Genomic DNA, 27,082 nt, shown 5'->3' with positions numbered 1-27,082 from the left:
TCTTCTCTGTACACTCACTACACAGACGATGTGCCCTCTGCCCCAATCCTGTAGAAAAGCCGCCCACTGTGTGGCTTCAGCAAGGATGCCTCCTCATGCATCTGGTCAACCTCATCTTCCTGAACCTCACGCTTACACATAACAGGAATCTTGCCATTGCTGTGTAGGATACCCTTCTTCCACAGCCAGTATTACAGCCAGTATTGTGGCATATCTATGCCCCTTGTGAGATCTGGTTAACTGTGCACTCTGGGTAGGCCCCATCAAGAAGCAGTGCCAAAGCCCCCCCTCCCTTAAAGTCCAGAGACGATTTTGTCCTGCTGCCTCCAAGTGTAATTCTTAGGAGACTTTCACAAATGCCCCTGAAACTGTGGTACTAAGAGATATTAAATAGCCTAGTATAAACACTGGTATAAATATAAATCCGCAGACTATTGTTTGATATTGGTCTAGGGAGGCTAAGGTCAGGTTCCTGGAGATTGTAGGAAAGCAAGATCATGCTGGATCCAAGGTCAGCCAGCATCAAATAGAAACCACCATACTCGCTTTCTCAGGCTGCAAGGCCAAGTGACTAGTCCTCAGACCAATGGCTGCCTCAGCCCTTCAAGGATTCGTGAGCAGTTCTCGGGTTTACGGCACATCTCCACAGACAGACCTGTCAGCTTCCTGTGTTGTGGGCCTTTGTGGGAAACCCTATTTAGAAAATATCTCTAGCCTGCCTGGGTGAGATCTGCTGGACAGAGTGGCCTTGACCAGCAGGGGGCGCAGGAGCTGCATCTTCACAAACTGGTCCTCTCTACCTGCACCTGCTAGTTCTGGACCTCAGAGAGGGGAAGAAAGGCCCCAGTGTCACGCAACAGCTAGCCAATGCATGTTCCAGTAGCGACAAAACAGAGCACCACAGGGGAAAATGAGTATGAGATTCGGAGTCTGCCAAAAGGTGGATCTTGCAGAGGCAGAAGTCAAAGGTCCCACATCGGAAAAGCAGAGCTCAGGGGTTCTCTCTGGTCCTCCTCAGGACATACTCACAGAAGGGGTTTGGTCTATTCCTCCTGGGGGACACGCTCATGGAAGTCTGTCAACCTGTGATGCCTGTCCTGAAGGAACAATCTTTACCAAAGAGGTGACTGGCTACCCTCACATGGCAAGAAAATAGCAACTGAGAACCAACCAAGACTAGAGGTGAAACAGAATGCTGGCGGGTGCAGAGAAGCCCTTCTGGATGGCGGGGCTAGGGTCTCATGTGGGAGAGGGGACAGCAGAGGTGGCATTGGGCCAGACAGCTGACTCTGCTTCCGCCTCTGCTCCTGGCCTGTCCTGGCAGAGGGCGTGTCCGAGAGAAGAAAGTGCACAGCTTCAGCTTCCAGATACTTCTGAATTCTGAGGCTGGCTGCAGAGGCAGGCTTTCTGGATGTGGCTTTATTAGTTTTGTTTTATTTCTGGCAACCCCAAACCAAGTTACTTTTAGATGTACTACCTCCATGTCAGGGTGCGTAGGGGGGAGGCTTCTCCCCGGGGAGGAAGTAGGTTGGTGTGCAGAGTGAAGGAGCATTAGGAGAAGGCCCATGGCTGGAGTTGCACTGGGAGGGAGACTCTGTGTCCTCGGGCCGAGAGAGGTCAGCAGAGGACGAGGCCGACAGGGCACTGGAGGGCTGCAATTAAACAGAGAGGTGTCCTCGGTCAGCAGGTGGAGGACTCAACTACGCCCTCCAGCATATATGCCAGAATCACATTGGCCTGGTACCCTACCAGACCAGGAGCTACCTGCTCACCAGGACCCCCAGGAAGCCTTCCAGGCCTAGGAACAGCCAAGAGAGGTCAAGTGTCACCCTAGCTGGTCCTCGAATGGCACAAACTTGGCTTCTAAGGCTGCTGGGACCCCCGGGGAAGGTCTCCAAAGCTCCAGACTTCCTTGGCCTACTTAACCTCGTCAATTTTCACTAGCAGTGATTAGAAGAGCCAGGATGGCCTAGAGTCAGGTGCTGGGCACTTACCAAAGAGAGCAAGATCATTAACACCCTAGCACAGCAGAGGGGTTCATAGGTCAGTGACTATAAATGTGGTCAGCCGTAGATGTTTAAGGAAGCTTGTTTTCAGATGTAATTAACATTTGAACAGCTCCTTACTGTTGGAAAGTCTGCTCCAATCAGTTGCAGACCTTATGAAAAAAAGGCAGCTACCCTGAAGGAGAAAGAAATCCTGCCCGTGTGTGACCGTGGGTTACAGTTCCCAGTGTTTCCCTGGTCCTGAGGATAGTGGACCGGCCTCTCCTACACTCGTGACAGTCAGTCACTAAAACAAATCCCTCATATATACACCTTGTATTCTGTCTCTGAAGAACCCCAACAACACCCTCGCAAAATCAAGTATGACTTCATGTGAGAAGAGGAATTTGGGGAACAGCACAGATCTGAAGTAAATCTTTTCTAAAGTACTAGAAGTTTAAAACTTAAAATCGGTATTTAAAAAACAAATTCTGAACTGAGATTTTTAAAGTGACTTCTGTATGCTGTGGTGTGGTGCTCCTACCAGCTGTATGCTGTGGTGTGGTGCTCCTACCAGCTGTATGCTGTGGTGTGCTCCTACCAGCTGTATGCTGTGGTGCTCCTACCAGCTGTATGCTGTGGTGTGGTGCTCCTACCAGCTGTATGCTGTGGTGTGGTGCTCCTACCAGCTGTATGCTGTGGTGTGGTGCTCCTACCAGCTGTATGCTGTGGTGTGGTGCTCCTACTGGTTACCTCTGGGGATCCTAAGCAGCCAACTCATCTTTCTGGTGCTGGAGTCAGGCTCTGGCGGCATTTCCTCCCAAGGCAGGGCTGAGGCTGAGGTCTCCCTCATCCTTAGTGTCATGCTGGGCAGTCATGTGACAACCCATGATGATTGTCACAAAAAATTCAACTGTGGGCTCAGGAATTTTCTCTTGTTTCACCCTCAAATCTGTATATGTATTCCTCTAACCACAGGGACCAATGCATGTAAGGTCATCCTTTTAGGTCTGCTAGGATGGGCTTCCCACCCTGTCAATTCTGCTCTTTTCTAAAAATAAGTGAATACACAAACCATAAAGCAAGCCCTTAAGAGCCACAGTGCAAGCTCACAGGAACCTCAGGATAAACCACCAGGAACCACGGGATAAACCATCCAGAACCTCAGGATGAACCACCAGGAACCGCGGGATAAACCACCAGGAACCACAAGATAAACCATCCGGAACCTCAGGATGAACCACCAGAAACCGCGGGATAAACCACCACCTCAGATGAAACCACCTCACTAAACAAGGCACATTAAGGCAGGCCCTGCCTACGTGGAGAGGACCAGCCCCGCAATACTGTTCAGGCTGACCTTAGTGTCGTGCTGGGCAAACTGCTGGGTGTTGGCACAGGCCCATTTAAAGTTTTTCTTCTGACTAACTTCCTAAAACACCCCCACACAGCCATCTCCCTCCCTCCTAATATTCAGGGATGTTCGCTGGCTGCTAATGACTTCAACAGGACACTTAAAATATCTCCTTCCGTCTGCTGACCAGTGGCGACAGCATCCATTCCTTAGGAAACACGGGCTCATCTGATACGCCTGGTCCCCAGAAATCTGATTACCAAGCACATGTGGCAATTACACTCCCACACACGCTGCCGTGAAAGCTGCTCAGCCCTCTCAGGCCGCCTCTGGGAGGAAGGAAAGCATCCACTATCTACAAAACTCCAGAAGGTAGAAGAAGAGAAGCACCGATGGGAATTGGCAGGTCATCTTCCAGGTTCCCAAAGTGTGCCCATGTTAAAGGACTGTCCCCTATACACCACCACAAGGGGCATTTGTCCTTTTCAACATGGAGCAGGCTGGGAGCCCCTCCACAGCGGTCCTTTTTTCCCCAGGCCAGGGCTTCAAGACAGAGAGGCAGACAGGGACCAGGACTGGCCCAGATACATTAGACACCAGGTAGGATGGAATGGAGCCCCACATTCCCTGTTCATCATCGTCCCCTGTGGAGAGTTGCGTGCTGCACAGGCTGTGCTCTGGAGTTGTGTTCTCAGCATCTATGTGATTTAGGCGCTCTGTGTCCAATGGCAGCCAGACCGACTCAGGGAGCCCCACCAGGTCTACCCAGAGGTAGTCCTAAGAGTCTCACGTGGATCTGACAAACTACCAGGAGAACAGAGCAAATCCAGGATGAACCATGACCTCAGAAGATAGTGTCCTTCCTGGGCTAAAGACTAGGAAGATCCTTCTCCAGGCCAATACAGGAAGTTCCATGAAGGACAGAGGCCTTGGAGTGGCAGCTACTCCTGCTCATACCCTTGAACCATCTCTTTTCCTAGACGTAGCTAGACATAGCTGCTTCCAATGTTCCAGAGAGGGGAGACTTGGTCCTGAGGCAGGCTTTACCCACAGGGCCTTACATTCCCTGATTTGGGGTCCCTGTGACTCCAGTGGACGAGGGTCCAGTTCCCTTTGGGAAGTCCCACTAGCACAGCCCGGGACTGTCACACTGAGAGCCCAGACCCAGGACCCAACACTGCAGTGGACCACTGCGGCATCCTTCCTCCAGACCCCAAAGGACCCAAGTAATTCATGGATTACAGCCCCAGCTTCATTTTCAGGTAAGCAGAGGAAGCTGAAGCACAGAGAAAAGGGCGGGGAACAGCAATACAGTGACCTCACATGAGCCCGGGGCACCAGATACTGGGGTTCCCATGCCTTTGTCCAGCCCCCACTTCACATATGTGGAGCCCGGATGGTCAAGAGACCCGCAAGCATTACTCCCACCTGGCTATTCTATAGGGTCAGTCCCGGGGCCCTGACGGCTTTCTCCATCCAAGATGGTCAGAGCTCGACACTCGAGCCACACACCCCCTCAAACAGTCACTTTGCCTGGCAAGGCCTCAACTTATTTCAGTGTGACTCACTAGGTGCAGGTCTCCTGGGGAATACCCGAGGACGTGTGACTTCAAAACAAATGACGTAACCGTATTCACCTGGGCCCACGGGCCAAAGAGACTCACTTCAGCTTAGTGTGATGACACAGATACACTCGGCACAGCCCTGAGGCTCATAACTGCTTCTGTTAGGGCCATAAGACAAGTCTCCGAGCAGCCAGCCTGCGTGAGTAGGGCGTCACCCCGTCTAGAAGGTTTGTCTAGACCTGGATTCTCAACCTCCCCACAGGAGACACTGGGCAACGCCTGCAGATGGTTTGGCTTTCGTGACGAGGGGTTTCAGGGTAGGTAGGAAGAGGACAGGGCCTGCCTGACACCTCAGAGTGCTAAGATGCAAGCCGAGAGGATCACACGTCCCCAGTGCCAAGTGCAAGTCAATATAGTGCCATTAGACAACGGGGACCCTTTTTTACATGGCTACCAGAGCTTTGTAGGACACAAACAAGTCAATACTAAGAGTGGAATAGAGGCGAAGCCTTGTTCAAACAAGATCTTATTCCAGACTCCTCTCCTGACGGCCTCAAGTTCACATGTGCAGGGCACATGAGCCCCTATAGGGTTGTTGGCTTTGTAGATAAATTTCAGAGAGTGTTGGCATGCGCCTGGTTCCACTTAGAACACTCAGTGTCATACAAGTGTTCAAAATCCAGGTAGCCAGTGGCATCTCAGTCTCCCTGACCTGTAAAAGGCCAGTTCGTGGCTAAGATAAGCAGTGTATAAAACAGCTAAAAACAATGTATGCAAAAATAGTTCTTCCAGTAGGAAGAATGCTTTCGTGGGTTACTAGGGCTGTGGGCAGCAAGGCACCTTGCAAAGACATGACCGACCCCATAACGATCCAAGTCACCATCATCTATATCAAAGCACACCCTCTCTATGTGTAGCCCTACCCTGTCTACTCAGAAATCCACAGAAACAACCACTCACTCGGTGGCATGCCCAACCCCAGCAGGTAACACTTGCCTACCTGAAGCGGCAGAGGATAGGAGGAACAGGTTGGCACAGTCATAGACGGAGGGCACAAGCCGGTGTAGGCCAGGATCTGCTGGGCAGGGTTGTAGAGGATCTGAGGTGGCGGAGTTGGGCCATAGGCCATCTGAGACAGGGGGACCTGTGAAGAGAGGGGAAGTGACCACCTAAGTCCATGTTCCTTCAAATCCATTCAAGGCAGGATTCAGACCCACAGCTTGGCCGTCTGGGGAGTCCTAACCCAAGCCATGAAGAACAGGCCAATCTGTCCTTCATGCATTCTCTACATATGGTCTCTGGGTTAGAGTCACCACCTGGAGTGACCATCGGATGAGGCAGCCAGGCAGAGCCCAAGCACTAGACTGTGGGAATTCAGGGCCTAACAAGACATCCCTAAATCTCCCCAGCAACAAGAAACCTGAGACAAAGAGCTAAGTGGCATCTCTGGGCTGCAACCAAAGGCCAGAGCCCCTGGGACACCAGGATAAGCATAGAAAGAATCACCCAGAAAGTGTTTGGCAGTCCTGTGGATCCAGAAGAACCCCTGAAGTTGCCATGGACCCCAAAAGGACATAAGGAAGATTCTACCCAGTGATGAGAAGGTAGCAGGCCCAAGCTCAAGGGCAGGGTCAGTGGGGCTAGCTCAGAGAGAATGAGATACGGGTGAATTTCAGTTCTCTCATTCAGCTTGTTCAAACTGTGTCCAGTCCCCACCAGAACCACACCCAGGCAACCGGGACCCTCACAGTGACAGACTAGCTTTGCCGACGAGTTTCCATCTTTAGCTGGCAACAAGTTCTGCCTGCCTAAGAGGGTAGGAGAAGATTGAAGCAGCTGGTGGCTAAGCACTGTTTCCAAGGCAAGGGATTGGTAACCCTGGTTGCCATCTGACATGCAGAATTGCTCAGGTGTTTAGATCCTTTATCAAGGGGACCATAGGATGGCACTACTCACCATGTCCTTAAAGGCCCCTAGGACTGCAGCCGTGATAATGCCAAGGCACAGGCCCAGAACATTCAGCACCGTGGACACCCAGAGCAGCCGGTACAGGTGGATCACATCCTGGCAGCTACGCACACCCACAAATTCATAGTAGGCAGGAGAAGACTCTGTGCTACAAGAGAGAAGACCAAGTTACTGCTCATTGCTAGAGCATGGCCAGGTGACAGCATGTTAGACCACAGTCAGATGATCACCCCCAAGTATATCTGTGATTAGATGACAATCATTGAGTGCTAGGTCTATGGCCAGTGAACCAACCTATGTGCAGGAACTGTTGCCAGGCTATAGCCCAGGACATCATGCCATGGTCAGTAGACCACACTATGAGTTAAAGCTATGTCTAACCAATGAAGCTCCTAACTTAGAGCCACAGTTAAGAACATTACCACTGGGACAGTGCAGGCTGGTGGGAGGTTAGTAAAGGAGTCACATAAGCCCTCAGCTTCCAAGCCAGAGACCCAGGAGACTTTGGGCCACTCTGACTCTTGAAGGGAGAGGATAGAGTGGGGCTTTAGGCAGGCAGTCTTTCTGCTGACATAATCCCCAACAATAACCTTAAAGCTAGATAGAAGTAGTCTTGACACACACCCCAAAAAATAACCCAACCCCCCAAAAATATATAACTCCAATCATAAAAATAGCTACAACCAAACACTGTTTCCCTGAAGAAAAACTAATCCCAAACAAGGCAAAAATAGCCCTAGAGGTAGTCATGGCTATAAAATGTCACAGCCACAAAACTTACCCAATCAAATGTCCAGCCAAGTGATATTCATAGCCTTAAAACTATAATTCCAAACACAACCTAAGCCCAAAGCCTAAATATATCACAGTCATAGCCCTAACCCTAAACTTATCAGGTCCACAATCCAAACCAAAACTTAACCCTAACCCCCTGGTCCTATCCTTATCTCTAATCTTAACTATAACGCTGACAAATTCCTAATTCTAACCATAATCACAACCCTAACCATATATAAAATTTCACATAGCATAATCCTAAAATTGACACCAAACCGAAGCCAAATCATAGTCCTATCCATATCTAAATTTATCATTAAGCCAAACCATAAACCTAAGAATAAACCCTAATTCCAAAACTAGCCCTAGCCTCTAACACTAGCCCTAGACCCTAGCATTAACATTAACCCTAACCCCAACTCCAATGTCACCCCTAACCTTTCACATGCTCCTCTACCCTCAGACCAAGCACAACCACAAGACTGCGGTCTTGACTGTGTTACAAGCACATCCAACCCCCAACTCAAGATATAACTTTGACTCTTACCTTAACCATAGAACCAAGACTATTAAACTCAACACCAACACCAAACACCAGTCCTAACTATAGCCTTACCCTCAACACTAGTCATAATCTGAATGTCCAACCACATGCTAACCCTCCAATACTAAGCCTGTCAATAACCCTGAACCTAAATCCAATTCTAATTCTAACATTGAACCCATTCCAACACTAATCCTAACTATAGTACCAATAACAACCTAAAACCAAGCCATAGTTCTGGATCCCAGCTTTATGTCTAACCCCAACCCAGCTGTAAACCTAAGCTTTACCTTAACATGTATTGTATCTTAATATAACATAAACCATAACTCCAGTAAACCAAAGCTCCAACAACCACCCTAACTCTTAAACATCACTAAAACTAACCCTCAAATTCAAATACAGCCCTTACCCTAAACCCCATACAGAACATCATCCCTAACCCTACATACAACATAACCTTGAACCCCAACTCTAAGACAAATCCTAGCCCTCATCACATCCAGTACCCCAACACCACCCAAGCTAAACCTTCACTATGTTATCCCAAAACTAGAACAAAACTTCTAGACCCTAATGTCTACTCCTAACCTTAATCCTAGCTCCAAACACAAATCCTAAACCTCAACTCCAATATCAACCCTAACCTTTCATATATCCCTATGGTCCCAAACCAAATATGACCACAGACTTAATTCCAAATATAACCACAATCCTGTAACCAACCCTAACCCATATCCTAGCCCTAAACTTAACCTAAGCATAGCCATAGCCATAACCCTAATGCCAAACATCAATGCCATCTAACAATAGGATTAACCTAGATCCAAAGCTAATCATAGCTCTGACCCTAAATCCCAACCTGAGCCCAACGACAGTTTTAATCTAGTCTCAGCCCTACACTGAGTTAGAGACCTTTCTACTTCTCTGAGGCTCCATCTGCCTTTGGTGGGGCTAACCAAGGAGTCTCCACCAGGCCTCACAGTACAGTGGAAAGTGGACACAGGATATTCCAACTCACTAACCCTGGACCCTTAATAGCCAGCTAGGATGGTGGCCGAGCTACCTCCCATGCCAGAATAATAGGCAAGCATTTTGTGTTCCCGTTTTCCGTGTGTATCCTATCCTAACAGAAAGCTGCAGGTGGGTCTCACCCCTGAGAGGGAGCAGAACTGGGATGTACTGGTGGCCACCTGATAGTCAACTGCCTCAAGTGTGTGACAAACAGGGCCAGGCCAGGTTTCAGAACTTCCACACTCTGTGTGTGCTCTTGGGTGGTGGCCCGATCACTCAGAATCCACTTTTTCACTGCTGAAACTAGATCCAGAGAAAGACGTAGAAAACATAAGTAGATATAGGAAGGGAGAAATGGGGGCCTCGCTCATGGGCGAGACCCTATGCAGAGTCTCGCCCTGTGTGTGTGTGTGTGTGTGTGTGTGTGTGTGTGTACGGGCTCCTGATGTGCCTTACCTCCCGCAAGCATAGAGGTCACAGCAATAGCAGGTGTTGCTCCTCACTCTCAGCTGGCACCTTCCGCTCAGGGAGTAGCAGGTGACCTGGGGCAGAGACAGGGAGGTTCATACTTTATTCTGCATAGACAGCAGGCAGCCTGGGTCCAAGACCTTGCCCTGACCAGAAGCAGGGCTGCACTACCAGGACCCTTCTCTGATTCCTGGCAGGGTGGGGCAGGGCAGGACATAGGACAGGACTGGGCAGGGCAAGATGGGACTGGACAGGACAGCACTAGGCAGATCAGAGCAGGACTGGGCAAGGCAGGGCTCTGAGAGTCCCCACCCGCATCCCCCAAGCACCTAACATTGGCATCTCTTTTCTGGAATGTCCAGCACATGCCTTTTCAGTCTTTTGCAAGTCTGAAGACCCCAAGAACAGACCGAGATGAGAATCTGGTACCCACTTGCTGATTCCTGCCCCTCCTTGGCACTGGCACTCTATGTGAGCAGCCTTATTTATCTAAGCACACACATCCCCATAGCGCTGGTGTAGACAGTCCAACTAAGCCGCATACCAGCGCCCACCTGGGCTGGTGTCATAGGTCAGCTGCTGTGCACACTTGTCCTTCCTGGCGTCTCACTTAGCAAAAGAGTGAGGTCACGCTACAGCTGTCCCCAGTCCTTGAACACTGCACATGTGTTGTCGCAGTGATTAAATCAGTGAACATGCTAATTGAAATGCCATTTTAACCAGACCCAGAAGACTTGGGGGGATATGGAAGCCACACTGGCCAAAGGGGCTCACCTCTGTTTGATAGACGTCATACAGGTACCCAGTCCCACTGGAGTAAAACTGGCACCGTCCTGTGCTGAGAGGCCTCGGTTCCTAGAGAAATAAATGTAGAAGGGATGGTCATCAGTGGTGATCTCAGGCTTACCGTCCACGGACTGGAGCTGAACCAAGGCCACAAGAATTATTGCATGCCATAGTATTGTGTGAGGCATCCAGAAGGTTGCTGAGGAGAGAATTACAGACACCCTCCATCTATCCGCTGGGCACACACATCAGCACAGGGACAAGGGGAATGGGACTGAATGGGCCAAGAGGTATTCTATACCTCACCAGGGGCACTAGGCTTTTCTCTTCCTAAAAGCAAAATGAGTTCCTTCTACTAGGAAGGGAAGAAGGAAGATTTGGGGCTGACCCACTCATCCATCCAGACTCCCCATCTATTCGTCCAGTAGTCATTCAACCCACCCCTTGACATGAGCTCATCCATTCCTAGCTCACCATATCCCCACTCCTGTGTCCCTGACATTTATGGACCCAACACAGTGTTGAACCCCGAGGAAGCCAAGGTAAGGGGGAGCTGTGGGTGAGTGAATTGGGGTGGAGCGCCAAGCAGGGCAGCTTCTACAGCTGCTAAGGCAGAAGGCAGCTCATGCCTGGACCTGTGAAGTGCCGTAGAAGCCATATAATCCAGAAATGCTTCTTTGGGTTCTTTACTGTGTGTCAGTGGGGTCTCTCAAACTACTTCTCCTGACCTAAGAGGTGTCTAGAAACCACGAGTCATTCCGGCAGCAGACAAAGAGTAACTCAGGAGTCACAGGCAGCAGCGATCGTGGAGCATAGCACCTGTATAGCACCTGTATGCCAGGCTGGGCGTGGATGGGTTCAGACAGGAGGCAGGCCTATTGGCACCAGGTGGTACATGAGGGGAGCAGGCAGGATAGCGATTAGAGATACAGGGAGTCAGTAAAGACAGGTAGAGAGCTGGCTTCAGGGTGGTCAGATTTACACAGTCTTCATCACAATATGACAAGACTCAGATCCTTCCCCAGTGGACTTCCCGGTATATGTTTGTGTCTTCTGTGTATGGCGGGTGTTTGTGCCTGCTGTGTGTGGTAGTGTTTATGTCTGCTGTGTGTGGTAGTGTTGTTTGTGCCTGCTGTGTGTGGTATTTGTATTTGCTGTGTGTGGCTATTATTTGTGCCTTCTGTGTGTGGTAGTGTTTATGTCTGCTGTGTGTGGCATGTGTGTTTGTGCCTGCTGTGTGTGGCTATTATTTGTGCCTTCTGTGTGGGGTTTGTGTTTGTGCTTACTGTGTCGCTTATGTGTGTGACCTGTGGGAGGCTGAGGCTTCGAGTTGCGGAAGTCAGACTTGGCAAGAAAAGGAAGGCCAGCTGTGGCAGCCCGGTTGAAGCCAGTGTGAAGATGTCAGAGTTGGGCCCTGTGACAAGTTTTGTTTTCCACATGGACATTGAGCCCTAGAGACAGACTGCGCCAGTGGAAGGTGGTACTCACGATGTGCCGTGCTGCAAACACGCCATCGACTATGGCACAGCAGAAGGCCGCCACGACACCAAAACTGATGAAGACAATGGCCGCCACCAACTAGGAGAAGAAGAGAGAGGAGGGTGGGTCTCAGCCTAAAAACAGCCTTGGACGCATTCAGAGGTGGATGTTTGTACCTCCTGGCCAGACCACCATGGCTTTACTTCCACCAGCCAGTGTCTCAGCCACATACTCACCCATGTGGGGCACTGTGGGTTCTGCACCACGAGACACAAGGGGCAACCACTGCATGCATATTCTCTATGCCTCACCTCTGCACACCCAAATGCAATGTGTCTCATTTTCATGAGTATATATGAATAATTGCCCTGGGTCTTTAACATAACTAGATTCATCTGTACCAGTCCTGGCCTGCAGGGCCCCTTAGACACATGTGGCCACAGGCTACTAAGTACCTGCCCATGATATTTAAACTGTCTGCTATAGAGATTCCAAATGCTAGTCACTATAAAATTGTATGGGTTCACAAATGGGTGTTTCTATAGGATAAATTCCTTGAACATGTATTAACCTGATACTTTGACATGTAGCATACTTGGGTTCTTTGCACTTTAAAATTTTAACAAGGAAATGCTACACTGTTCTATAAACATGCTTAACCATCAACAACAGAATGTCCACTTCTGTGCATCCAGAATGATGTGAAATTGGTGCTAAAAAAAAAAAGATGCTTGCCTCAATTTACATTTCTCTGACTATGAGGGTGAAGCCACTCTTATAGTGGTTGGATGCATTTATTTCAGTTTTTCTTATGACACAGCTCCAGATTAACAAGCAGGAAAACAAACTCAAGGGACTCCTGGACCTAAGTGTGGCAGCACACTCATAATCCCAGTGCCCAGGAGGATGAGGCAGGAGGATTGTGAGTTCAAGGCAGTTCCAGCTACCCAGTGAGATCCTATCTCAAAAAGAAAGAAAGAAAGAAACCTCCATTTCCTTCCTGAGAGTTCCCCAGGTGTTTACGCCTTCTAAAACACGCGTGTGAACACTCTCCCTGTCTGCAGTTCCTCCCCCACCAGGAGAAATCTGTTCAATGCATGGATTTAGTGCTCAGTCCTGGGAGATGCACAAAGCCATTGGGAATTACCAGCCACAGAGGAAAGAGAGGCAGCCACCGAGAAACAGCAAGCAAAGGCCATTTGTGGTGGTACACACCTATGATCCCAGCCCTTGAGAGGCAGATGGCGGAGCATCTTTGTGAATTCAAGGCCAGCCTGGTCTATAAAGTGAGTTTGAGGCTAGACTGAGTTAAACAGTAAGACCTTGTCAAAAAAGAAAGAAAAGAAAAAGAAGGAAGGAAGGAAGGAAGGAAGGAAGGAAGGAAGGAAGGAAGGAAGGAAGGAAATAGCAAGTATAGCAAGCACAAGCCACTCTGTTTAGCCCCACGGTAGCATCAGAACTCTCAGGCACGGGGCCGGCCATGCACTGATGGTGTAGTTGCACTCTGGTGATGCTGACACTGTCTTCTGGTGTCCTCTGCCTCCTCCTCACTCATCTCCTCCTCACTCATCTCAGTTTGTTTGACATGAACCCGAAAGACAGAACTCTGCTGTAAGGAAGGCAAGGTCAGAGGCATCCTCCAAGTTTGCCAGCCAAGTCCTCCTTTGTGTGCGACCTGTGTCCTGCACCTGCAGCTGCACCCAGCTGGAGCTGTCACACCCTGTCAGCCTCCACAGCAGGTTGATTAACAAGCAGGAGGCCAAGAGCCAAAAAACAGATCTCAGCCCCAGGGTCCCTAGCATTCTGCCCAGCATCCCAGCACACAGCATGGTGACAATTCATGACAGTTACCTAGGAGACACTAGACTCCTCTCACAGGGAACTGTCAAGATGTACCACATGCGTGCCTGGGACATGACCCCAGCACAACATCACACAGCCAGTCTGTCACTTCCACATCCTCAATCCCTGTGAATTTCACACTGATGAAGACCCCTCTCCATCCTCCACATTGCCACCCACCCAGTCACAGACCGTCAGGCATATGGCTTCACAGCCTTTCCTGAAGCCTCTGGATGGGCCAATGCTGGCTGATTTCCTCCACAGTTCCTGCCAGCCAATCAGGGTGAATTACCCTAACCAGCACTCTGTTGTCTTCACCTTCTAGGTCGCCAGTCATCCCAGAACCTGAAGGCCATGTCATGATAGCAGGAGGTGGCAGCGGCTAGAGGCTACGCTCAAGTACTAGACAAAGGGGACAAGGAGGCAGCACACCACAGAGGCTGAGGGCGGGTGGATTACCCGCACATCTAGGGAGAAAGCAGCACCCTCTGATGAACAAGGACCATCAAACAGGTAGCAGCAGGTGTTGGGTCTCCAACCCCATCAGTGCCCAGCACAGACACTTGTCACCCGCGCAGTACTGGGAGCTGTTCCGGGTGCTGAAAAAATGGCTGCACAAATGCTGCCTGCTTTCTGGATCAAGGTCTGGAGAACTCAGCCCTTCCAAAAACAGAGCCACGGCTGGGCACCCCTGTGTTCCATGTACAGGAAGGCAGTATTTCTGCTCCATCCATGACGATGCCTGGAAATCCCCCTGCCATCTGAGACAGTGTAGCCCACACAGTTGGTGAATGACTGAGCTGGGTCCAAGTCAAAGTGCAGGAGAGAAAAAGACAGTCGTTCCCCTCCCCCAGCATCCCATGGACCTATGTGACAAAATGGAAAGTAAAGAAACCCTTCAGTGTGCCAGTCCAAGAGAGAGAGAATGAGGGGGGATAAACAAACAGAAACATACAGAGAGAAAGTGTGTGAGAGGAAGAGAAACAAAGACAAAAAGAGAAATTAAGAGACAGAGAGAAAGAGATAGATGTAGAAGAGAGAGAGAGAGAGAGAGAGAGAGAGAGAGAGAGAGAGAGAGAGAGAGAGAGAGAGAGGAAGGGTTGCAGACTGTCTTGGCAAAGTGCAGGTCTTTCCTCAGCCCCCATAAGAAACAAGGGTGGGCCTGTGACCCACAGCTCCACTGTGGTGGTAATGGGTTCAGGAGGGACACACAGGCCACACCTGCATCAAGAGGGTGAGTGGCAGGTCTATTGACAGGAGAGAGATCCAGTTGCTCTGTGTGCTTCTTGTGACAAATTGCTACAAGAATTTCTTGTTTCGAACTGACGGTACTGTCCCTCCCAGACACAGAAGCACCATCTCTGAGTCAGGCGGATGCTGAGAGCTACTGAATGAAGGGAAGTGGGAAGGGAAGGGGTAATGCTAAGGAAAGCTTGGCAGGAGGCAGAATCCCTCCCCAGGGAATGCGACTTGTCCTCCTTGCTGTAGAAGAGCCCTCCCTCTGAGTCCTCCTTTGGCTTCCACTGGAGATTGCCATAATCATAAGCAGAGATAATGGTGAAATCGTTTCTAATTAGATTTCACCCCTAGAGTGGACAGATTGGAGCAGGCACAAATGGAATCAGAGTCTGGGGTTTGCCTCAACCTCCCATGGGAAGGGAAGTACAGAAGGAAACAGATTCGTTCTGAACTTGCTGATAGCTGGTGGGATACATGAGGACATTGTGCCATTCTGTCTGCTTTTACATATTCTTACAACTCTCTATAGCACAATTTTAAAACAAAGAGAAATCAAAAGAAAAGCATTCCACACAGCTGGGACATAGCTCTCCTTGGCTAAAGCTGCCCTGCCTGCTACCATCCCCTGGAACAACCTAAATTCCCCCTGGAGACACAACATAATGGCCCCTATTTCTGAATGCTCACTGTAGCCAGCTGTGTGCTAGATACTCCCTCAGGTACCTGCCCTGCCCATGGACTGGGCCTTCCCCATAAAACTAATTAAGAAGATGCCCTACAGCCTGGTCTTATGAAAGCATTTACTTGAGGTCCCTTAGCTCAGATGACTTCATCTCGTGTCAGGTTGGCAAAGACATATCCAGCACACCAAGACACACTGAAAGAGTGACATGACAATTAATCTTCCCTAGGGATAAGCCCCCCAAATGATTATCCAATAGCAAGTGGTCAGCCCTGAAAGTGTATACATACAAGCAACACTGAATGGACTTATCAGTTTATAGATTATATATGTATATATAATATGAGAGCAATAAGATTAAGTTTACATGGGTGGGGTTGGAGGGAGGAAAGGGATGGGGTAAAATGACATAATTATGTTTTAATTTTTAAAAAATGAGAAAAGTTAAAATTTTATAGTTAATTTAAAAATGGATTCCAGGGGCTGAAGAGAAGGCTCAGTGGTTAAGAGCACTGCCTGCTCTTCCAAAGGTCCTGAGTTCAATTCCCAGCAACCACATGGTGGCTCACAACCATCTGTAATGGGGTCTGGTGCCCTCTTCTGGCCTGCAGACATACACGCAGACAGAATATTGCATACATAATAAATAAATAAAATATTTAAATGGATTCCAAAATGTTCATACAATGAGGAAAGCACAAAGGAATTTCTGGACGCTCTGCTTCACATCATACATAACCAAACTAAACTAGATCAAAAGCCTGGAGGTAATGGAAGTGTTAACCTCACCAAAGTTGAAAACTGGGCCTAGCAAGTTAGTACAGCCAGTAAAGCAACTGCCACACAAGCATGAGGACCTGAGTTCAGATCCCCAGAGCCTGTGTAAATTGAGACATGGTGGTGAGTACCTGTAATCCTAGCCCTGGAGGACGGGAGACTGAGGGGATCCCCAGAGCACCCCACCAGGACTCACACAGAAACTATAACCACTTATTTTTACAGCAATAATCCACAGCAGCGCACCAACAAATATAGTCTATAGTCCCCTGTACTATTCATGGCTGCTAATACTCTCTGAACATGGACAAACAGCATCACTAAATGTCTATTATTGTGTTGGTCTGAGTAAGAATGTCCCCCATATGCTCATACATTTGAATGCTTGGTCTGCAGTTGGTGAAACTACTTGGGAAGGATAAGAGGTGCAGCCTTGTTGGAGGAGGCGTGTTACTGAAAGTGGGCTTAGAGGCTCCAAAGTGCCACACCATCTTCTTCAGTTAGCGCTCTCTCCCTCCTCTCACCTTGTGCTTGAGAATCAGATGTAAGCTCTCAGCTACTTCTCCATCACCATGTCTTCCTGTGCCTAAGGCCATGCACACCTCCATGTTGATCATGGACTCAACCTCTGAAACTGTAAGCAAGCCGCCAACTGGCAGTGGCCATATCAGAGGAGCTGCGGTCAGCAATGGATCTTATGGAGTGCCACTCATCAGATAACATAGCACAGTTGCTATGGGTGCACCCTGGAGAGACAGGTCCCCAGGGGGATTGTCTCCAGAGTTCCCCTGGCTTCTGCTGTGCCTTCTCCTGCCCACTGCTATCATGTGTCTACTGTATTTGGCATGGTGTAGTTACTATGTAAAAGAATCCCAATGTATCTAGTATAGGGTGATTGATTCATGAAAAACCCCCCTCCTCACTGGACAATATACTCACAGATCATAATTTTTACACAGCAATGTGATTTAAAGATACAAGTGGTTAGGACAATTAGTAAAGATGATTAACATGATAGTTTAGGTTGTTCTGCCAATTGCTCTAATAAGAGATACAAGAGAGAAAAAAATAAGGCTAGAAGTCACCTTCCCTTTTTCCTAGATGTGAGACTTGCCAAGGATAGAAACAAGAACAAGGAAGCTTCCTGCATTGTACCCATGAATTCTACCTGTGTAAGAACAGGCTGATGGCTAAAGAAAACAATTATGTCTTTGCACCCAAGATTAGGTCCAAGTTCCTTGATCACGTAGCTTACAGAATTAATCACAAGCTGCAGCATGCACCTTGAATATAGTTGTGAAAGGAAATTAAATGACTCTAATGTGTATAAAGAAAAAGAAAGATGGTTAGCTAGACCACTTGAGTAAGGTTTTATAGAGTAGAAAGAGGACAAGCCTTTAATCCCAGCACTCAGGAGGCAGAGGCAGGCAGAGCTCTGAGTTCTAAACCAGCCTGGTCTACAGAGTGAGTTCCAGGACAATCATAACTACACAGAGAAGCCTTGTCTTGGAAAAAGAAAAGGAGAGGGGGGATGAAGGGATGGAGGGAGGGAGGGAGAGAGAGAAGGAGGGAGGGAGGGAGGGGGAGGGGGAGAGAGAGAGAAAGAGAGAGAGAAGAAAAGAGGACAGGAATCTGCTGTACTGAAACTGCCAACAGCCGCCTGAAGTACAATTGGAACTGGCTGAGACATACTTGATTTGCTTAAAATTTAGTTAGTAGATAATAAAAGAATCATTGCTTGGGGTAAAGATGCTATGGTTGGAGAAATAACACAAAGGAAAACATTTGACTACTTGTGGGCTCCTAAGGAAAACATGTAACTTGTGATCATAATAATGGTTTCTTCCTGTGTAAAGACTTTTGTTTCTGGAAAATATGTAGTGTGTGGTAGTAAGGTAATTTCTTCTTGCATAGAAGTGTTTGTCTCGGGTGGCATAAAAAGGACAAGAGAAAAATAGAGATAGGAGAAGAAAGAGAAAGATAAAATGAAGAATTAAGCTTTGCTCCCTGAGTTACATCCGTGTTTAGTAGCACTGGCCACCATCTCCTCCACTTTCTCCCCCTACTGAAGCTTGACTTCAGCAACAAATTTAATGGTTGTTTTTTTTTTTTGTACGTTGCCTTTGTTACACTGTCTCTTCACAGCCATAGAACAGTAACTATGTTTCTAAGATCTGACTCCAGATTCCCCTGCTCTGTTTTCATCTCTACCTCTCTTTCTCAGTGGGGTATGCTCATTGAGACCGAGTTATGAATGGCACCAATGAGACCCTGTTTCTTGGGTTGTCTAGAATATAGGGTCCAGGGGTTGCAGACAAATGTGGAGAGGAAACCCTCACTATGACTGTAGCTTCCCATATTGAAGGACCAACACTCTCACAACCCCATATTGAAAGAGATTGTTCTTACCATTTGTCTTCTATTCTCCACCAGGTGGATGCCAACGATTCCCAAAAAGGACCCAAAGCCCAGCTGAGAGGAAAGAAAGAACAAGAGAGAGATGTCTGGTTAGTGTCAGATTGACCTATCACAGTTAACAAGGCCCCTTGGGCTGGCAAGATGGCCTACCACGTAAAGACGCTTGCTAGCAAGCCTGATGACCTGAGTTCAATCCCCAGGACCCACATGATATAAGGAAAAGAACCAATTCCTCTGACCTCCATACATACAAAGTAAAAATAATTTTTAAATATTTAATAATTCACCCTTAAAATATTTTGTCCAGTTGGGTATGGTAGCTCATACCTGTTATCTTAGCACTTAGGAAGCTGAGGCAGGAGAATGGCCAACTTGGGCTACCAAACAAAACACTGTCTTTAAAAAACAACTAAAAATAAAATTAAATACTTTGTTGGGAGAAGGGTGTGGCCACTCCCACCTTAGGGAAGCACCACACAGCATGGAGTTACTTTCCCTAGAAACGGACAGCACACCCACCCAAGCCTGTCCATGGCACACCATGCCCACCCAAGCCTGTCCACGGCACAGCATGCCCGCCCAAGCCTGTCTGTGGGACAGTACGCCCACCTAAGCCTGTTTGCAGGACACCATGCCCACCCAAGCCTGTTTGCTGGTGGAACAGAAACAGAAGCTGATGCTTCCATGAGATCAGTTCAACTCAGTCTTGGTAGGGACCTTTGTAGGGACCTCACACTGAGCTTCAGACATGCCCTCTCTGGCCAGCCCAAGAAAGACGGAGAGAATTTTGGCAGCTGGAACTTTTGGGGTTTCAGCAGAAGAAATGTTATGACCAAGACCCTGCCCACACTGGAGTCTTCAAACTGAAGCAAGGACAGCCGGTAGGCTGGGCATGGAGAAAGGCAGCATAGAGGTTTGGGGTCCAGGAGCTCTCCCCGACAGAGGCACAGTCAGGGATTAGGGTCGTATGCTCACACCTGTCCTCATCTTAAAGCTGGGGCAGTGGCCCTGAGTTGCAGTGGTGTCTGTACACACTGCTCTGGGCCTGTGCTACTCTGAGGGGGTCAATTGCTGGCTCAGGAGGCCCTGCCCATCTTTTTTTTTAAAAGATTTATTTATTATGTATACAGTATTCTGTCTGCTTGTATGCCTACAGTGAAGGAGAGAGCACCAGATCTCACTACAGATGGTTGTGAGCCACCATGTGGTTGCTAGGAATTGAACTCAGGACCTCTGGAAGAGCAGCCAAGTGCTTTTAACCTCTGAGCCATCTCTCCAGCCCGGCCCTGACCATCTTGTCTCTCAAGAATGGTATCTCTCCAAGTACTAAGCTTCTGAGGGCCTCATTCCTTGCCCACAGTTCACAAATGTCAGAGTTATACTAAATTTAATACTTTTGAACGTGACTTTTTGCCAAAAATGATGATTTCTCATTCCCAGGCCTCTCTCCTCCTAGATGGCCAGCACCCTCAGCTCTGCTGAGTGCAGGGGCTGAGTCAACTTTTACTCCAGTTTCTCTAATTTCACTATTGTCCCCACGAAGATGCAAAGTCCGAGACAAAGCTAACTCTGGTGAATACAGTGTTAGTTCATCCCTCAGGAAAACATCTCCTTTCCTATTACCCTCAGAAATACTGTTATGTTGGGATGTAATCTTCTGGTGGTTAGCTTTATCATCTCATCACAACCTAAAGTCAACCAGGGAAGAGTCTCGAAGAAGGGGTGTCTACGTGGGGTTGGCCTGTGGATGTTGTCAGTAGGAGACTGGACTATTTGATGTTGGAAGACTCAGCCCATTGTGGGAGGCACCATTCCCTAGGAAGGAGGTCCTGAACTACATGAAGAGGGAGGAATCGAGCTGGACATAACCAACAGGCAGTCATCATGTGCCTATTTCTCTCTGCTCTTGACCATGAATGTGGTGCGACCAGCTGCCTCACGCTCTCGTTACTGTGACCTCCTCACAACAACGGCCTATAAGCTGAAGTGGTGAGCTAACATAACCCCTTCCTCCCCTCTGTTTTATTCCATCAGGGTGTTTTGCCACAGCAACAAAGAATGAAAACTAGGACTTCCTGGCGTGAGACTCTCAAACAAATATCGCTGGAGGGAAGCAACAGCAACCACTCAAGGCTAATCTCATGTTTTTCAGAGAATCAGAGATGCTCCACCTAGCTCCTGAATATCAGAATTCCCTCTCTGCCCAAGGGAATGCGGCAGAAGATCCTCGTGTAAGGCTAGCATCTCTTCTATGGACTTCATGCAGTGTTACAGTGAAACTTTCACACAGGGTTATCTGAATTATACTCAGGTGGATAACATGACTCACGTGTGTAAAGAACGATCTAAAGATAAGATGAACAGTAAAGTACGTTTAGATCCTGAGGCTGAGAGACCTGCCTTGCTGACAATTTTGATTCTGTCACTAGAGTCATTTACCCTCCTGTGGGAAGTCAGAAGTCAGCACAGATAGACACTTCTTTCTCAACAGTGGCATCATGAACAACAGCTTGAATCCATGACCTCCCGGGGGGGCTCTCAAAGCCACTAGCCCATCTTCCAGGAATTAGGTTGGGGCTGCTGTGTGTGTTAATGTCCAGGGGCAGGACAGCTGGTCCTTCGGGAATCTGAGATGGTGTTTCCATCTCTTTGGACTTCTCCAGACTCTGGTCCTTCTCAGCTTCAGACCCTTCCCTGCTTTCACCGTGGAACCTTATGTGGCCCCAAACCCACCCTACCTTCACCACGTCACATGCCCCGCCCCGACTTCCAAGGCCCTGTGACAACATTGGCCCGCCATCATGGTGCAAGACAATGGCCTCTCTTAGGGCCCTCTGACCAGCAGCCCTCAGTCCTCCCACTTTGCTGAACACTCTCAGATACTAAGTATTAGGCTGGGGTCATTTTTCCTAGGACTGTGGCCCCTTCCCACTTAGACTAGCAGGAAATTTGTCTCTCCACATAGAACACCCTGAATCTCCTACTCAGTCCCCCAGAGCCCTTTGACTTACGATGATCCCTGGGTAGTAGCCGCCCACAGTCACATTCTCTGTCCTGGTGGTGGCAGCAAGGCCGATGGTCAGGATGAGGGTGGACACCAGCAGCAGGGAGCCCACAAACCACAGCGAGATCTTCTTTCTCCTCGCAAAGCCCTCTATGAGGAGGAAAAGAGGGGGTGTTAGTGCGCTGGGTGCGAATTCCCCACTACAGTCCGGGCCCATTTGGAATTGTGGGAGGCCATTCCTGTCCTCTACCATCAAAGGGCAAACCTGGTCCACGCTGTGCCAGGCCAATGAGCAGCCTGTCCACCCCTCCATGGCCCTGAGCATAGCCAGGGGTCACGGCCTGAGGCTGGGAGAGAGGCTGGACTTCATCCCTCTCAAGTCCAAGGGGAAAATGATTTCATGGGAAACGGAGGAGGTGCCATGAGTGTCGGAGGCAGCTGTACCCCAGATGTGGCACCCTCTTGTCAACCTCTGGGGCTTTGGGTGCGGACCCACCCGTCCAACTAGAAGGTGGCACCTGCAGCTGTAGGCTGTGAGATTGAGCCCTGCACATACTACAACTCAGCAGAGATTGCTACCTCTGGGAGCCCGACTCGTCCCCTAATGATCTGGAGGGGCTGAAGTAGCTTGTCCACTGAACACACCTGAACCACAGGCTACGGTCAAAACCAAGTGAGAAGGCCGAGTTTAGCTCTGATCCGGCCAGGCATTTGACCAAGTCATAGCAAACAGAAGTGGGATGGTGGAAGGGTCGGTGACCTTCTTGACTCCAGAGTCCTAATGAGTCAACATTTTGGGTGTGTACACACAGGCATGTATTCACACTCACGTGTGCCTCTATGTGTGTGCACATGGCACAGTGCCTGCTTCCTCAGGAAGTGGTTTGCCTACCCAGGTACATCCCCCTTTCAAATGGCCACTGCATCTGAACGGGCAACTCTTCACGCTCTAAGGGATTCTTATTTGAGGATTTCACACATCCTTGATCCCACCAGTGAAGAAGTTTTACACAGGTCAAGGTTGTGACACCTAAGAAAGGGACTGTTACAAGCTCAAGACATAAATTCTCAAAGAACCACAGATGACTGCTCACACTCCAAACAACCCAACCGACCAGAGAAAGGCATTTTATCTGGCTGACCCAGCAGTAAGACTCCATTCCAGAGGTCCTGCTTATCCCTCTCCAGCATTCTCAACCTTCCAGACTGGGGTGTGACAGATGTCTTCTCAGAACCTTATCCTAAACCACCCTTCAACCCTACAGAGGGACCAGATCTACCATTTCCCAATACAGTAATCACTGGCTCCCAGGAGCGGGTCCCCAGAGGTTGTAGAGGATGGAAGTCCTGTTAACCAGGCTCTTTAAGTCCTGGCCTCAGGTATGGGTCCATTTCCCCTTCCCATTCCCATTTCCCACTGTTTTGCCTCTGAGAGGAAGGTTTATGTCCAGACTGGGACCTTTGTATGTGCCTCACCATTTGGGCTACTTGAATGTCACCTGCAGAAATACCACATGTGAGCACTCAGCCCTATACTATTTCCAGCTCATTCTCACACTCATTCCCCACTGAACTGTTCATCACATACAGATGCTTCCAAATCCCAGACACACTGCCATGACCACAAGGTGAATCCTGCCCCCCACTAGAAGCTTTTATTCTTGGGAGAGAAGACCAACATATATAAGATGAGCCACGGTATATATGGGCTTTATAAAGTGCCAAATTCAATAGCAAAACGAGGCAGGGCCTGAGGGGGACAAGAATTCAGGAAAGTGTGAAAACACCTCCCAGAAATGAGGCCCTGAGGTGTTTGGGATTCTGTCCAGCACTGGGTCCAGAGGGCCTTGAGAAAGCCCAAGGCTGGTGCGTGGCAAGTGGGCAGCCTGGGTGCTGAGGTCCAGGGAGCTGGAGAGACCAACGTACATAGCTGGGTGAGAAGGAAGGGAGAGACTGTGATTCTACCTTCTTCTACATCCACAACACCTGGGTAAATTTAGGAGAAGAGAGTCAGGCTGAATGGAATCCACCCTGGAGGGCTCAGGCCTGTGAAGGTGTGCGGGTAAGCCAGCAGGAGGCAAAAGGAACACCCTTCTTTGGAAACTGCAGGAACAGGGTGCAGAGCACCCTTGGCAGAACAAGGGAGAAGGCTTTGAAGCAACTCCTGACTTATCCACAATGCCCACAGCCCTACCAAGAGGCCAGCACCTGTACACACTCAGCCTCGGGAGCAAGCAAAGGGGCCGGGGCCACGTGAGTAGGCAGGGCCTAACTACCACCTGGTCATGCCTAGCAAGCAAGTGCTAATGAGCCTTAGGTATATGGTTAACCACACAGGTGCTTTCTCACCTAAAGGGTTTTACTCCCCCCCTTCCCCCTCAGTGCACTGCACACCAACTACATTCCAAACAACCAGTAATGACCTAGCATGACAGACCTAGGGGGACCCTTCTTGCAGAAACATCTTTCACCTGGGGCAGCACCAGCCCATGGCACCCTGGACCATGTCCTCCTCTGTGTTCGGTCATTAGCATGGCATCCTAGGCTAGTGACATTTAGCATTGTTGGGCTAATGGTTTCTGACCTGAAAAATGCCACTTGACCAAAGATCGGGCTCTTGAGACCATACTTTCACCCATTCGTGTCCCTGAATTGAGGCAGGAAGAGAAGCCCCAGCCAGGAGGACAAGATTCAGCAAGGCTCTTCATCATAACCTTGATGCCTACAGGGCCTGAACCCTCAGAGTGAGGTTACTCCTCTGGGGCCTACTGTAATGGCCTGGGTCCCTAGTCTCAGGTATTAGGGATGCTGAGGTACAAGGGTCATTTGAGCCTGGGGATTTGAGATCAGCCTAGGAGATCCCATGAGGGTGTATCCTATTGCAGAGGCAAAGTGTTCCCAAGTAGCACAGAGCTGGACACTGCTCAGCCACCAGGTTCTGATTTTATATCTAACACTGCTCCAGGCTGTAAACAAAGAAGCTTGAGTATAAAATTGTCGCAGCCTGGAGCCACCCAGGCCGGTAGTGGCTTTTAAGACTGTCTCAACAAAAGACTCCCACAGACCATTTTAAAGTCTGGAGTTCCTTATTGGAAGGAAAGGGTAAGCCAGGAGCTGCCCTTAACCACCAAGTCACCCTAGCACAGCAAGGGGGGCAGCCGTTAGAACAGCGGCCAGTCAACACTAGCTAGCTAGACGCTTCCCGGGAAATGAGTGAATGACCACAGAGCGTCCGGCCTTAAAGAGGAGAGGGCACAACCATCTCTTAGAAGCCAGATTCCTTAATTATTATCTAATAGCATACCAACTTGGCTTCTGAAGATTCCCCAAAAGTGTCTCAGTGAAGGGTGGAGGCTATCACTTGGATTCTTAACTATGAGGCCTCATCCAGAGCTCCCTCTTCACCACCGATCCCTTAATCCCATGGCCGAGGGTCACCCAAGGTAGAAAGTCTTTTCTGCTCCAAGTCTCTCCCACCCTCTGCCCTCCTGGAACAATGCCTGGCACCCCTCCAGGGCCTGGCTACCTCCCAGAGGAGCACCCAAGCCCAAGCCAGGAGAGCCAGAGCCGGCAACAGGTTTCCTGGTTTCCCAGAAGGATCTGGCTTCAGCTGCTTCGGGCTTTCTGTGGGAAATCACACAAAGATGGAATGGCTGGGGAGTGAGGCAGTTGGAAGCCCTGGAAGCCCTCGCAGGCACCAACACCACTAAAATGCCCTGAGCACCTCTCGGGCAGGAAGCGCTCCCTGGTTCTTTCAAGCAAGCATTTCCCACAAGAGTTTAGAGACTGAAATAAATACAGTAGAACTGGGAAGGTGTGGGTTGGGGATGGCGACGCTTATTAAGTACTCCGGTCCGTTAATAAAAAGAGTAGGGGGCAGAAACAGGTGTGCAGCATAGACAGATGTGCAGCAGAAAGATTAGGTGGCCCTGCCACATGACCTGAACCCCCAGCCTCAACCCCAAGGGAGTCCTGTGCCCAGAGCCCTGAGCTGTGTCCGGAGTTCCCTTACCAGCTAGAGACTTGTAACCCAGGCCCCCAAATCGCCTGCCAGTGGTGGATATCCCAGGGGCTGTCAGCTAACCTGTGGTATCCAGCAGGGCCAGAGGGCCTGGCACAGGCGGCGGGAGCGGCTGCATTCCCCAAGTGCCCTCTGCTGGGAGGGCAGCGCTCTGAGGCGGCCACTTGGAGGCTTCTGTCTGGTTAGGTTTCAAGAGGCCCAGGAGCAGCAGCAAGAAGCAGCCCTGTATCTGCTCTTCTCTACTCCACGGGCACTTCTTCCTACCTCTCCTATCTTCCTCTCTCCTTTGGTCATTTCCCCTCTCCCTCCACCACCACCCCTCTGCCCCCTTCCTACACCTCCCTTCCTCCCTCCTAGGTCCTGGTGCCTGTGGCTCCTCCTCCCGTTTTCTCTCCCCCTCCTCCTCCGCTTCTTTTCCCTCCTCCCCCCTCTTCTCTTTCCAGTCTCCAGCCCCTGGAAATCAGAGTCTAGGAAAAGATCCTGAGCTGCCTCTGCCAGAGATGGAAGGCCAACCCAGTGTCGGAGGGGTGTACCTGAAGAAATACTGTACCCAGCCCTCCATCAGAAGCGCCATGGACCGAGAACTAGGTGCCCAGATGGAGGGAAGCGGAGAAACTCGGCAGAGGCAGAACAGGGATTCTACACGGGTGCTAGAGAGGACTCTGCTCCTGGCTATTTCAGACCCCTAGTGAGCTGAGCCCTCCCACCTCGGTCATTAGGAAAAACGCTCTGCAGGCGTGCACGCAGGTGATGTGGTGGAGGCTTTTCCTCAGCTGAGGCGCTGGTGGGTCTGCGGTGCAGTGTGGAAACTTGGGTTCTGTGGTGGAGCATGCCCCCGCCTGGCACAGGGGCCTTGGAGCCCTGGGGATGCTCTCTGGCTACCCCACTCCCAGCCAGACTTTAGATCCACGGAACTAAAGTTCTGCACGGGGCGGGGGGGGGGGGTGCTGCAGGTCAACGAGTGTGTATTGGCAGGGCTTAGCTTAGGCTCCCTTTGCTTTCCTTAAGACGCCATGACCCAAAGTAGCTTGGGACGAAAGGGTGTCTTGCCAGTTGTGGCGCTCACCTTTAAATCCCAGCAGAGGCAGGCAGATCTCTGTGAGCTGGAGGTCAGCCTGGTCTACAAGATCTAGTTCTAGTTCCAGGACAGGCTCCAAAG

General features: G+C 49.6%; 1 protein-coding gene across 1 annotated transcript; it reads right to left on the bottom strand.

The window, feature by feature from the left end:
- Window positions 1-1,395: 1,395 nt before the first annotated feature.
- On the bottom strand, window positions 1,396-26,223 carry Tmem255b (transmembrane protein 255B). Its single transcript, XM_075986236.1, has 9 exons — window positions 25,987-26,223; window positions 21,910-22,052; window positions 18,890-18,952; window positions 11,950-12,039; window positions 10,450-10,530; window positions 9,664-9,749; window positions 6,861-7,020; window positions 5,905-6,048; window positions 1,396-1,652 (listed from the first exon to the last, which is right to left on the bottom strand). Exons 1-9 carry the CDS (start codon window positions 26,039-26,041, stop codon window positions 1,485-1,487), a joined length of 990 nt encoding a protein of 329 aa, XP_075842351.1. The 5' UTR covers window positions 26,042-26,223; the 3' UTR covers window positions 1,396-1,484.
- Window positions 26,224-27,082: the final 859 nt, after the last annotated feature.

This window comes from Microtus pennsylvanicus, chromosome 9 (assembly GCF_037038515.1).
Source record: "Microtus pennsylvanicus isolate mMicPen1 chromosome 9, mMicPen1.hap1, whole genome shotgun sequence".
Lineage (NCBI taxonomy): Eukaryota > Metazoa > Chordata > Mammalia > Rodentia > Cricetidae > Microtus > Microtus pennsylvanicus.
The sequence above is the reverse complement of the archived record's forward strand: the minus strand, read 5'-3'. Positions and strand labels throughout refer to the sequence as shown.

Bases quoted from the DNA above. Each gene is read 5' to 3' on its own strand.
- Tmem255b (XM_075986236.1), bottom strand. From the start codon at position 26,041: ATGCAGCCGCTCCCGCCGCCTGTGCCAGGCCCTCTGGCCCTGCTGGAT. The intron at 18,953-21,909 runs GTAAGTCAAAGG...CTTTCCTCTCAG, and splicing joins GCTACTACCCAGGGATCATC to CTGGGCTTTGGGTCCTTTTT. The intron at 10,531-11,949 runs GTGAGTACCACC...TTATTTCTCTAG, and splicing joins TGTTTGCAGCACGGCACATC to GAACCGAGGCCTCTCAGCAC.